The sequence below is a fragment of the Gopherus evgoodei genome, chromosome 2, assembly GCF_007399415.2.
Source record: "Gopherus evgoodei ecotype Sinaloan lineage chromosome 2, rGopEvg1_v1.p, whole genome shotgun sequence".
NCBI classification, from domain to species: domain Eukaryota; kingdom Metazoa; phylum Chordata; order Testudines; family Testudinidae; genus Gopherus; species Gopherus evgoodei.
This window is the reverse complement of record NC_044323.1, coordinates 219,559,432-219,573,663: the sequence shown is the minus strand read 5'-3', so window position 1 is coordinate 219,573,663 and position 14,232 is coordinate 219,559,432. Positions and strand designations below refer to the sequence as shown.

The 14,232-nt window shown below is 42.8% G+C and overlaps 1 protein-coding gene across 2 annotated transcripts in view; it reads left to right on the top strand.

Moving 5' to 3' along the window:
- Nucleotides 1-10,240: 10,240 nt before the first annotated feature.
- Nucleotides 10,241-14,232, top strand: part of GAREM1 (GRB2 associated regulator of MAPK1 subtype 1) — a 152,424-nt gene continuing 148,432 nt past the window's right edge. For both annotated transcript variants that reach the window (XM_030552994.1, XM_030552993.1), the window contains exon 1: nucleotides 10,241-10,635. In XM_030552994.1, the coding sequence (XP_030408854.1) occupies nucleotides 10,515-10,635 (121 nt within the window). In that variant the 5' untranslated portion in view covers nucleotides 10,241-10,514. The remainder of the gene's footprint in view (nucleotides 10,636-14,232) is intronic.

Genomic DNA, 14,232 nt, shown 5'->3' with positions numbered 1-14,232 from the left:
TCAGTGGTAATTAAGTTTTTGTGGCCTTTTAATCTATACACTGTCACTTTCTCCCAGTATAAATACATTGAAAATCTGATTCCTGCTCTAAGTAGAACCCATTTTTGTACTGATATTATAGCACTGACTTCAGTGGAGTAATTCCTGATGTTTACAAGTATAAGAAGAACAGAATCAGATCCTGTGTGTTCTTTTTTTATTAAGAACAACCACTTCACACACACACAAATCAAATAAAGAATATTAAGCTGAGGGAGTGCTGTTGATTTGTTTTGATTTGGTTAATTATAATTTGGCATGGGAGTTATGTATCCCCAGTTGATTGTTAATGTAGTTGGTTCTAGCATGTCTTTATGAATGAATGTTTTGCCAGATTCTGCTGTCAGTTACAGCAGTAAAAATCCAGAGTGATTCAGTTGATTTGTTGTTCTGGGTTTTCACAGGTCTAAGTGAGAACAGAATTGGACAAGAAATTGTAAACAAAGAAATGGGGCCAAAATCTGCTCCGGTTACACCAATGACAGTGGATCTACACAGGTGTAACTGAGGGCCAAATTTGGGCCATACCAAATGCAGGTAACATTTCTATATCTTAATCAAGATTTAGAACATGGGTACTTTCTTTTACTGGTTACACCAGATCATTTTATCCTCTGTTATAAGAGGGTGACAGTCACTGTCCACATTAGGGAGAAACAGTTCTTTCCTTAATTCCCCAGTACACAGTAGGAATCTGCCCACTGCTCCATCCTTTTTAGATAGTGCAGTCTCCTCCACCTGGGTTACTGGCCAGCTCAACACTATGGTATGAAAGGGGTGTGCATTCTTTCTGCTTCTTCGGGATGATTTTTTTCATTTGCTGATAGGATGGAGCAATCCGTCCTTTTAGGTAAGTAGTGTTGCAGCCCTGGTAAGCTCCCCCTGCTGGACACTCACTAGGCTGCTCTGCTTGGGTCCCACCATGATGGACCCTTGTGTTTTTATGCTTCGCTTGGTCTGAGAAGGATGCAACGTGGTTTCTTTGACCTCTGTTAGAAAAGGAACTTTGAGGTTCAGCTGTCCTAAGTGCCCAGGACCAGTGCTGTTCCCCACAAGACACCCCTGTAGCTTAAGCACATTTGTTCCCAGAGCTCCAATCTGTAAATACTTTGCTTTACACTTTACCTCTCCAGGCACATGATAGTTGAAGCACATAACACATAGACTTTGGAAAGATTTCTAACACAACAGCTCTTTATTTTAGATAGCACAAAAGAAAAGAAGTTTGTCTGATCAAAACAATAAAACAGATGTATGCGTTTTTCTACCACAGTTTCCTCACCACCATTGAACATTCTTTGGGATTTGGAGAGAGTTCTCTGGGATGTCCAGGATCATCCTTCCTGTACATGGCTTCTTGCTCATGGAGTCAGTCATTCTCACTCACTATGCTGTCTCTTCTCACCTCCTCTAGCCAGCCCAGCTTCTTTTGGAAGGAAAAGGTCCCCTCTGCTACAAAACTGGACCCCTTTGTTTCTTTCTTTTGTCTCAAGCCTCATTAGTCTTTTTAACCTGCTCTGTCACTTTTTTCTCCTGCTTGGGGATTTTACATTCTCCACTCCCCTCCCAGATAAACTTGACTGAACAGGTTTTCCAGCTCAGACACCCTCCTTAGCATATCCATTGTTCAGCCAGAATCCAGATGTTAAGATTAATGATTTCTTTTGTTCTGTTGCTTCTTGATAGGATGGGTGAAACATGTTAGGGACCCTGTCAGCCCATAGTTGCCTCACTACACATTGATGCATTCATTCAATGATATAGCAATTACAAATTCTGGTTAATTTTATGAAAGTTGTACCTGAACTGATTCCCCGGATTATCACAGATACTATGATTGTTTCAGGACCATGTACAAATAAATGATGCACCCAGGGAAGAAGGCTCCCATACTCAAGTCTTCCAACTCCAATACCATCCAAAGACCAGGGGCAATTCAAACCTCTTCATTGGACGCACTTTATTCTTTGCACTGTTATTAGATATAACAAGACAAAAAGGAAGACATGGTCCTGCTGGGATTGTCATCTAAACAGAAATCATAGAACTGGCACAAGAATTACTCAGTGACTCAAAGGACGATATTTTGGAGTATATCTTTATTTGCTTTTAAATTATGTTTTCCTTCAGAGGTTGGGTGAGTGACAGTATCATTGATGCAAATTAGCATTGGTGGGGTTTGTGGAATAAATTAGTTTTAAGGAGGGATTTGAATGGAGAAGGTGTTAGACACTGTCTTAGGTTGTTCAAAGCATAAAGGACAACATGGAAGAAGGCAAGGTGTGCCCACATTATTCCCAAAGAGCCCTCTATGGCAGTGTGTCAAGGTTTTTCCCCAGTTTGAACTTTAGAGTACAAAAAGTGGGGACCTGCATGAACACTTCTAAGCTTAATTACTAGCTTAGATCTGGTACACTGCCACCAGCCAGAATTTAGTGTCTGGCACACTTTCTATTCCCCCAAAACCTTCCCTGGGGAACACAGATCCAAACCCCTTGGATCTTAAAACAAGGAGAAATTAACCATCCCCCCTCCTTTCCCCCAGACTTTCCCTTCCCTGGGTTGCCTTGAGAGGCTTCACACAGATCCAAACTCCTTGGATCTTAAAACAAGGAGGAATTAACCATCCCCCCTCCTCCCCCCCCACCAATCCCTGGTGAGTTTAGACCCAATCCCTTGGATCTTAAAACAAGGAAAAATCAATCTGGTTCTTAAAAAGAAAGATTTTAATTAAAGAAAGAAAAAAGTAAAAATTAGCTCTGTAAAATCAGGATGGAAAATGTTTTACAGGGTACTCAGATTCATATAGACCAGAGGGGGATCCCCCCCCCAGCCTTAGATTCAAAGTTACAGCAACGAGAGGTAAAAATCCTTCCAGCAAAAAGAAACATTTACAAGTTGAGAAAACAAAAACAAGACTAATCCGCCTTGCCTGGCTATTACTTACAATTTTGAAACATAAAAGACTGATTCAGAAAGATTTAGAGAGCCTGGGTGTATGTCTGGTCCCTCTTAGTCCCAAGAGCAAACAACGAACAAAACAAAAAGCACAAACAAAGACTTCCCTCCACCAAGATTTGAAAGTATCTTGTCCCCCTATTGGTCCTCTGGTCAGGTATCAGCCAGGTTTACTGAGCTTCTTAACCCTTTACAGGTAAAAGAGACATTAACCCTTAACCATCTGTTTATGACACAGTGGTTCTCAACTTTTATGGGCTCAGGGTTCATTTATAAATGTTTATTGTTGCAACCCAGGAAACAGTCTTGGGGCAGAGACCCTGTCGTGATTTTGATTGCACCTTGCTTGGCACTCACCCCACAGTGGTGGCTCCTGTAGCTCCTGTGCTGTTGGGCTGACTGGACTTGGCTCTCTGCTGCAAGAATTGCAACCTCCAGGATTGCAGTGCCAGTCAGGTTTGGTCCCGCCCTCCTGACTGGACCAAATTTGTGGTAGTGGAGTTGTGACCCGACTTGTGGGGTTGCAGTGCCACTCACTCAAATTTGGCCTACTCGGACTCCTGTCATCAAGATGACTGGACCAAACCTGAGTGGCACTGGGACCCTAGAAGTTGCAGTGCCTGGAGCAGGAAAGTAAGTCCAACCAGCCCCGTGGGACAGGAGCTGCCATGCGACCCTTTGAAACATTCTGTCAAATTGATTTTGGGTCCTGATCTATAGATTGAGAAATCCTGCTCTATGGCACCTTGTATGAGCAAAGGTTAGAATCCTGAGGTGGAGCCAGGCTATCATTCAGATTAATTTTACTAAGAAGATAAGAAAAGTATTCTCTTTCAAAGCACCAGAACTACCAGATATCACATAGACCCAGAACTTTAATGCACAATTTCAGGCCCATTTCATTTGTTTATGGCCCCACAGACAAGTTTTAGCCACAAAAGGATCAAGCACTTCATTAAAATCCCCAGAAATTACAATAGGGATATTAGGTTCTCCATGTAATTTAGTAAAGCCTATGAAGGTTTCGAGATCGAATGTTAGGTCCATACATATTACAATGATTAGTTCAGATACATTTGTGTTTACTTTCAGGATTAAAAATCTGCCCTGATTATCTGAAATTGACTCAGAGAATGTTACTGCCAGTGCTTTATAGAAGATTATGGCTACCCCTCTAGATGTGAATGACAAGCAGCAAGACACTGTTTCTTCTACCCAGTCATGTTCTACATTAACAGTCCTATCTGTGGTCAACTGTGTCTCCAGCAAAAGCACTACATCTGCCTTTGTTCTCTTTAATAATAAGTACACTTGTTTTATTTTAATTGGAGTGTTGAGTCTCTTTACATTCCAGGAAATAAAATTGAAATTCATGACCAACATTTTTCTCATATGTGATCTTACAAATGAGGGGAATTGAATATTTGTGTCATTTGCTCTATTGCATCCCATCCTGCTCCCTTCATGCAATCCCATGAGAGCAGGGACACAGATTTTGGATTACCTTGCCAGATGCTCGGCACTTGTCAGATTGCTACCAAATAAGGTAGGTGCAGGAGACTTGGGAGAAGGCATCAACATTAGATGCAGCCACCTAGTGAGGCTTGCTGTAAATCAGTCATGTCATTTTTCTGACTATGAAGATCAGGAAAGAGGAAAGGGGAAGAAAGATGGGTTGGGCAAGATAATGGGAACAGGACACACAAGAACCAAATAGAATATAACAAAAAGGAAAAAATAAAATAATTTACAGGAATGTATGAACATTCATGTACTTGGCAATGCATGTTGAAAGACATCTCTAACTATGCATAGCTAAACCCTTTTCATACTCCAGGGGGGACAGGTGTAGGTAGCCTTTCACTACTCTTAGGGGTCCAAAAATTGTTATAAATAACAACCCCACATGGGAAATATCCCCAACAAAGGGGATGTATGGGGAATATTTGAAGTCCATAATGTAGCAAGTTTCCCAAAGGTGGTTATAGCCATCTCTGAGATTGTGTAGGACGCATAGGCTCAGAAGGGTTTTGGATAAGGGACTCTGTGTTTAATTACAAGCAGCAGATTCTTGTAGTCAGAGTTCCCTTGTGGTGGTAATTTTCCAGTAATAGGCTGGAGTTGCCATTCCCTATATTTCAAACCATTTACAACCACTAAACAATCCAATAACTGTTACCCCAACCTTAAGTGCAAGCAGCTAAACAAGTGTCCCCAGACACACAGTCTTGCAGCTAGCATGATTGTAGGTAGCTTCCCTTACTAGTGTCTCTAGGTCCATGCTGCAGGTATCCACCAGCAATGGCATGGCACGGTCCAAATCAGAGGAGACCACCTTCTGTTCTCAGGATTCTCAACAATGTGCAAATACCCTGACTCACTCCTGCCTGCCTACCTCAAGAGAGGCTGGCCTTCCCTGCATCCAGGGCCGGCTCCAGGCACCAGTGCAGCAAGCAGGTGCTTGGGGTGACCAATGGGAAGGGGCGGCACGTCCAGGTCTTCGGTGGCAATTTGGCAGCGGGTCCCTCAGGAAGTGCTGCTGATCATGGCTGTTTCCCCCCCACACCCTCTCCCGCTTGGGGCAGCAAAATCCCTGGAGCCAGCCCCGCCTGCATCGAGCCACCTGATGCTTGCTAAGAAAGGGTTCAGAATGAATTTGTTGTAGTTCACCAATGTGGGATTGGGGAGTGAGGGGGCCATGTTTTATGTTTCTACTTCCTCAGCATCAGACAGCTCATTAAAGCAATCACAGACACAATTCACAGTTAGCAGGGTGTTACATTACATATTCATACATAGCATTACATATTCATCAGTAGGACAGTCCATGCATGTCCGTGCCATATTGTCATAATTCAAAACGCCCTGTAGAAAACACACAACCTATATATGGGTCCCACTTCACCACATCCAGCTATGAGCAAAGGTGGTGAGCTGTCAATATAATGGGAGTAAGTTAGGCCTGCAAGAATGCCAAGGCAAACAAAACACCAGCAGTTGGTGTAACCAGGAACAAAACACACCAAAAGTCATTTCTAAGTTATTTATGAAGCTCTCTGGCTCCTGAGGTTTTCGGAATGAACGGGTCACATTTCCAGCTATTACATGAAACAATGCAGGAAACCTCATATAGGCCTTTTTGTTTTACCAGTGCCCTTGACCTGACAAAAGCTGCCCTCTGCTCCACAACTTCCCTTGCAAAATTCTGAAAAATGGTAATTTTAGATGGGGGATTGTCCCAGCCAAGCTTTCTTTTTCTGTTACCAAGCCTAGGACAGATTCTTTGGTTGTGAACCTGAGAAATCTGATTATCAGGGCTCTGAGGTTAGCCTCAGGGGCAGGCCAGAGACCTGTGGGCTCTTTCAGTATACAGTAGAATATCAGAGTTATGAACACCTGAGGAATGCAGGTTGTTTGTAACTCTGAAATGTTCATAATTCTGAACAAAACATTATGGTTGTTCTTTCAAAAGTTTACAACTGAACATTGACTAAATACAGCTTTGATACTGTACTATGCAGAAGAAAAATGCTGCTTTCCCTTTATTTTTTTAGCTGTTTACCTTTAACACAATACTGTACTGTATTTTGTATTTGATTTTTTGTTTGTCTCTGCTGCTGCATGATTGCATACTTCCAGTTCCAAATAAGGTGTGTGGTTGAATGATCAGTTTGTAACTCTGAGGTGCTATTGTAAAGTATAAAGTCTGCAGGCAGATTGAGAATTTCTGTTTCAAGTCTGGGGATAAATTCCAGAAGTTTCCCTCGTTCTCCCTAAGGGACTCCTGTGATTATAAGATTGTTTCTGTATAATCTGCCTTCCAGCTCAGTCAATTTAGTTTATTAAGTTAATTAATTTTATATCCCTGAAGTATATCTCAATTTGGGCAGCCCTTTTACTGGTGACTGTAGCTTTAATTGCCAAAGTGTCTGCAGTCACTTTTTGAGTCAGCACATTCTCACTGTCCTTAGTGGTGGACATCTGGGATGGGATGGGGTGTGGGGGGTGTCTCACTTCTTTGGGATTTGCAGATCGAAGAGGAGCTTGCCATTGCTACTTGAGCTGATCTCATGGGTACCAGCACAGGTTCAGGTATACAGTTTTTGGTTTCTGGAGGGGAAAAGGATGGCGTCCAGCAGTAGACGGGGGTGGATGCTGGTAGATAGCCTCAGCACACTTGGGAGTTCACTCTGCCATGTTCCATGACCCCCTTGAAGTGCAACATAGAGATTTTTAAAACTGACTGAATTTTTGAATCCAGGATGTCTATTTGCCCAGCACTAGATAAACCAATTTTAGTCAGTATGTAGGTGTCGCCTTCTAAAAAATCAAACGTACATCCTGTGAAAATTGAGCAATAACAATAGATTAGGATTTCAGGAGGTAGAAGATAGGCAAATCCACTAGTGGGAGAGAAAATGGAATTTGGAAATGTCTGACATTAAAAATTTGTCTGAAGCACACCTATGTAAATAAAGAGGATCTGAATATAGCTTTCTGCTTTGTGTTTGCTCAAAATCTTCAGAGAAATTAGCAATAACTATCTCCAGGTGAGGCAGAAAGACACATTTCTCCCAGTACAGCAACACATGACTTGCATGAGGTTTGAGGGAGGCAAGCTTTAAACCATATTCTGAGGCAAATCTACACTGGAATTCAAACATGTTAGCCAGCGCCAAGTTTAAAAACAGTTTTTGCTAGAAAGGTGCTTCGGGGCCCAGTGAACAGAGTGTCTTAACCATGGTCTTGTGAATTATTTTATAATAATTTATATTTTATAGGTTACATTCACTGAGTTTGTTACACCAGTGGCAAGTTCAAACCATTCTTTTGCTTTCCAAGTTAGAATAATGTTTTTAGCTAATATAACATCACTTTCCATTTCAACAGTTCTTTTCACAAGGATTTCCAAGCACTTTTCAAACATTAATTTATTAAGGGGACACAAATTAAAAATCACACTTGTGTCTGAATATATTTTCATGCTTACTATTGTTACAAGTAACACCTGAAAGTACCATAATTGAGAACAAAGAAAGAAGGTTTTCCACCATCAGAGCTCTGAAGAAACTGAGTCAGATCGAACAATTGAGGCACAGGCTCAAACCGCACTGTCCTATGGGAAGCAAACAATTTAACCTAGGTTTGTCTGTAGCACAGTAGGTCTCAAAACTGCTGCTTTTAGGATTGTGCAGTTTGTACTTCCTTCTGCAGCTGACACATCTTGCTGTTCAGAGCAAGTGGAGGGGGTAAATCTATGGATGGTCCTTCCTCCTCCCCACCCATTTGAGTTTGCTTGCTGTCCAGGGGGCACTAGCAGAGATTGCAAATCTGGCCCCTTTGTGGGATGTTTGAAGGGCTACAAGGAGGGAGAAGGCTCCTTGCCATATTACCTTTTTTGTGCACTAGCAGAAGGATCAGCCATAGTCTGGGTCAATTGTAATGCAATCCACCCAACCTAATTAATAAAATCAGAGTTCTGACAACAAAGTGAACACAGTAAACTCATCACAATACAATATAATGGCTTAGAGTTAGTTCCTCCATTGAGTTATTTATGGATTTAAAACAGTTCTCCATTGCCTAGCAATCTGTGCATCCTACACTCATTGTAAAGAATCACAATGTTACATAAAATACGGGTTCTCCAAAATAAAGACTTCATAACAAAATCCCTTCTGAAAAGAAGTCTAATGGTTGGTTTAAAAACATAATTGAACAGATATTTCATGCCATGATAACCAAACATATGTTTACTATTCCCATATGTAATAATCATAAATCAAAATTCCTGATCTAATTATCTTTACGCCCTAAATATGCAAACATTATCACAAGTGAAAACTGAAAAACTGATCTATGGTTTAATTGGATGTCTTTCCTAATGTGATGTGAATTGGCAAAATCTCCAACACTGAATTAAATGGTGAAGAGATTTAATGCAAACTCCTATAAATCCAAATTGCTGTGATAAGAGGAGTAAAATTGCTGAATATTTGTCTACCTGTGTTTGTACAGCATGTAGCACAAAGGGGTCCTGGTCCCTGACTAGGGCTCTTAGTCACTACAGTAATACAAATAATAATAAAAAATAATACTTAGTTTAAACACAAAAGTATATTCAAAGGGATCTGTTCTCTTCCCTCCATGCACAGGGAAATAACACATGGAAACCTCATATCTGTGAAAAGAAGAGAGCCCAGAGAGTTGTTTTGCTTTAAATACACACAATTTATGTTAAAGGAAATTACATATTGTATATACTTTACTTGTGTCATTCTGTGTTCTTTTTGCTGCTTAAGAGGTTTTGCTAACAAAAATTCTGGGAACTCACTGCCGGATAGCACTCGGAACAATTTTTAAAGCTCAAACACTTTGTAAAATTAGAAGCATTATCCTTCCAGATGTGGAATTTGCTTTTGAAATTATGCAAATCCATTTGCACATTTTACTGTTAACTGGTGTAAAAGAAGACAAAGTGTCCTTTAAGACTTCACTGTTCTACAGGAGAATCATAAGTTTGGAGGGTTTTTGTAGCGTGTCTTTTTTGAAGTTTATGGTTTAACATTTTATAAAGTACCATCTCTAGAGATTAGATATAGATGTTTGCACATGGCTGATGAAATACAGGTTATGCAAACAAACCTCAAAGCCTGGAGCAGACTCAGAGGCGGAGTTTAGGTGCTCAAGCAGTGATCAATAAGGCAAACCACTTTAGCCCACTGGGAAGAACTATGTAACTGCGTGGGACAGCAACCCTTTATTTGGCAGTTAGGGCCACAACGGCTCCTGCTGCTGTGTAAACAGTAGGTATTACTCCTGACCCAGGGCTCTCTAAGAGCTTTACAGCGGTTATCCCATTTCACAGCTGGGAACGGGAGATGCAGAGCGCGTCAAAGCAACTCAGTGGCCTAGCTGGGCATTGACCCCTGGGCAGTACTGTAAGGCAAATGTACGCCCTGCTCTATTCATGTCTCGCAGGAGCTGCGCCCGCCAAGCCCTGGCCCTCCCGCAGCCCGGGGGCTGCTTGCTAGGGACTCTGCGCAGCGGCTGCAGGTTGCCGGAGCGGTCAGAGGGGGGAGCGAGCGGGACAGACTTTGCAGTGCCAGAGCCTCCCCCGTTCAGGGAAAGCAGAAGGGAGCCAGCCAGCCAGCCCGGCACTTTCCTTTTGGGAGCGGGGAGGAGCAGCAGCTGCGCAGGCGTCTCTCGCACCCTGTTGATTAGTCAATGCTGGGATGGCGTTTCCTGGGCCAGTCGCAGTTGCGAGCCGAGCGGGGAGCAGCCCCGGGGGGCTGGAGGAGCAGCCGCAGCCGCTGGGCGGGTGTCACCTTGCGCTTCGCCAAGCCTAGCATGTCCTGGGGAAGCGGAGGTGGAGGCGGCGGTGGCAGCAGCAGCAGCAGCAGCTGCCGCTGAGCAAGGCGAGCTCCGTCCTGTTGGCTGCAGCACCCCGGCGCGCAGGAGCCGCAGCTGCCTGCCAGCCTGACTCCCCCTCCCCGGGCCCGGAGGCGGAAGAAAAGATGGACCCGGGCCCCTCGCTGGGATCCTGTCTCAAGGATGTGAAGTGGAGCGCACTGTCCGTCCCCTTGGACCAGCTGGTTAGCACCTACCGGCTGCCCCAGCTCGTGCGGCTGGACAGCGGTGAGTAAAGCCCCGGGCCGGGGGGGCAGGGCTGGGAACAGCAGCCGCCTATTAACTTCTGCAGACTCTTCGGCCGGGAATGGTTTCTCCTGCGCATCCCGCGTCTGCAAGGCAGGGGGAGACTCCCCGGAGCGCGCGGCGCGGCCCCCTGCACAGCCCGGGGGCTGCCCGACCTGGGGCACAGGCGCGGTCACTTGCCCGGGGACCCCCAGCTTGCCACGGGCAGAGCTGCGGACAGAACCTACTCGTAGCCCGCCGTCCTTTGGACCAGCGCTTCTCCAGCTGTTCCATCTTCGCAAGTCCGGGGGTCCTCTTAGGACTTGGGTCCCAGCACGTTTCCTTGCGGCCTGCTCTCATCTCTGGGGCCACAAACCTCTGCCAGGGCTGGATTGTGACAGGGGTGTGTGAAATCCCTCTGTTTCAGTTAGCCTTGGTTTGCAAAAAAAATCTTGAATGCTTTCTGGCAGGAACTGCATGTGGGTCTGGGTCTGCTTCATTTATTGGGGTGCAAGTAATTCATTGTGAACTGTGGAAAATACAGAAGTCAGGAGATGTTTATAAGGTTAAGGATTAGCTCCAAGTGTTTCTAGCTTGGAAAAATGTTACCCCCATAAAAGTAAGATTCTGAGGGTCCGGAGAACTGCAGAACGCTACAACATACTAAAACTGCATTCGTTTTGCACTCTTAGATCAGACATCTCTGCTTATTAGATGTTACAGTAAAGTTTTTGCTTTTTCACTATTTTCTTTCTGTAGTCTACTGGTTTAAACAAATTGGATCGTGCTCCTTTGTGTGCATGAGTTTGGACTCACTGAGCTTCCCCAATGTCAGTTGGGAGTCTTTGAGAGTAAAATAATACCTGATTAAAATACAGGAAGACATTTGCAACACCTAAGGCTCAATCCTGTGATTACATGTTGTAGAACCTACATCAAGGCTGAAGTAAAAGGAATATTAAATAAACCAGGTAGTCTAAGCCATAAATGTTCATCATGTTAATGTTGATTGAAAGAGCAACAGACTCTTTTGTTTTTGTTTTTTAAAAAACACAACATGAGAAGTCTGTGAATCTCAAAGAAAAGGAACTTTTTATTACTATTTACTTGTATGCTAACCTACAGTCTCTAGGTCAGCATATTATTTTCTATTAAAATCTGGAAATTAGAGGTTATGCCCCTGACAGAATGGCTAGCAGAGCAACATGCTGCTACATGAGATGAGAAGTTGGGAATGATATTTGGTATTGCTTTTCCTTGAAGGTTTGGAGTGTCATGGAAATAATCATAGATTTTCAGAGACCAGCAACTAGAGGTCATAAAAGTATTATTATGCCAGTCACAGACAGAGAGTTCAGGAAGTAGAACTTGGGTGAGAGGGATCAGTCCAGAGAGAGCAGTTCAAGAGGTACAAAAGCAATGGCTTCTTCTTGGCCCAATACAAATGTAGGAGTGATTGTTTTTTCCCTTGATGTATAGGAAGACAGCTCGTGTTTGGGTGCCTGTTGCAGCAGTTATGGTACTTTCAACCTGTCATCTATGAAGTGACATGGAGGGTTGTATGACTTGATAAAATAATTTGTGTACCAAGTTTTGCATTTGACTTAAAAGTTGTCCTTTTTATGGCTTTGAGACTGGGCCAACATGCTTAAGTAATATCTCATCATCTGCTCATCCACACTGCAATCAGCCTATTGCTTACCTGTCCTTATTATAATCCTTAGGTGATAGGAGCCAGAGCTTTTTGTAACTCTGCCCCTTGATTATGCAGTATCTTTCCTATATTGCTTTGTAGTGCTCAAGTCCTGATGGTCAGAAGTAGGGTGAAGAAAAGATTTTCCACCTTAACTGCTGATTAGTTTTATAGTGTTGCATCACATGGCGCTGCAATATTTATGTGAAAGCTGCTATGTTAATGTAACTTGTATTGTAGTCACTTTCTGTGACTTGAAGCAGCTAAGATGGCCTCCGACAGTTGTGCTTAAGATTGTCAGGTTGCTGGAAGCAATTCCAGATGTAGTATGTCTTTTGATAAATCTCAGAATTCTCTCCCAGGCTTATGTGGTGTATGCTGCTTCTTCATCTTTGTTGACTTGCCATCATTGTTGATGTGATCTTTTTTGACTTCCAAATTCACAGTCCATTTTGGTCAATTTCACAGTCATAGGATTAAAAAAAAATTGTAAATTTCAGGATTTCAGCTATTTAAATTTGAAATTTCACTGTGTTGTAATTGTAGAGGTCCTGACTAAAAAAGGAGTTGGGAGGGGGGTTGCGGTACTGCTGCCCTTACTGGCCTGATCTAAAGACAGTGCTGAGTATCCACAAATCCCATTGTAGTCAATGGGGAGCTGCATGTGCTCTGCCCCCTTTGGAATTCAAGCCACTTTTAGTTAGGTGCCTATATTCAGGTGCCCTAGGTTTAAAATGTTGGCTGCTTTTCCCTTTGTTAATTTTTGTTAAAAGTAAACTCTCTTTGGGGGGGGAGGTAGGAGGAGGAGTAGGAAGAGGGATTGAGGAGCTGGAAATTTTTTTTCATACATCAGTGTTCGTAAGACTTCATTTTTCTTGTCTTTGAACAGTTGCTTTCTTGACGCTTTCTAGCGATGTGGAGATTATTGTAATGTTGTCTTCTCATCTCTTTTGTGATTTAGGTCTTAGGAAAAATGAAATTATTAAATTGTTTGAGTCCAAGAACTTCACTACTCCGTTGTCAGGGACTGTCTACGCTGTGAGGAGAACCAGGGTGATGCAAATTGCAGAGTGCACCAAAGTGTTGCGGTCTAACACTCCCCCCCCCCCCCCGCCCCCGCCCTGGACACAGCTGGAATGAGCTAAAAGCATCCTCTTTCAGACAAGACACTGTCAATGCAAGCTAAGTACATTTTTAGTTTGCACCAACAGCATCCACACAGGGCATTGAAAGTACAACACTTAGGTGCGATCTGCAGTTTATGCCACTGTAATCTGTGCTGTGGCGCAGTATAGACATAGCTTTAGTATCATCATGTCTGATGACTTCAAACTGTGAATAAAGTGAAAATGAATGAATGAAGTCACATTTCTTGTGCCAGAATTGGCTATAACTTAGAATGCAGATATGAACATCCTGGGAGAATGTCCTCTCCAAATAGTTCTGCTTGCTCTGTAAGCACAGTTAATGATAAAAATACAGCTGATATGAAACGGAAACATTTATTGTCCAGAATCAAGATCTGAAATATTTACCTAAATTAAAGCTACTTTTGGGTTAGGGAGAGTGGGTTTTTGGGGTTTCCTTGGGGAGGGGAGGAGTGAGGGAAGAAGAAATCTGCCTAGTTATATATAAACTGCACATGTTAGTAGTTAGGTTGTGACATCTCACCTCAAACTGAAATTAAAAGATATATATTCATAGCTTCTGATGAAAACTGAGATAGTTCAAGCTGATAGGAATATTTAGTTCCAATTTCTAAATAGCTTGCACTTGCTAATTCATCATAATGCCACTAAAGTGGTTAGTCCTCTGAAATACAGAATGGTCCTTAGAGTATTTACCATCTTTATTTCAGATGCTGTTGGTTTTGTGTTTTTATTAAATGCCTATTGCCATAGCAATTG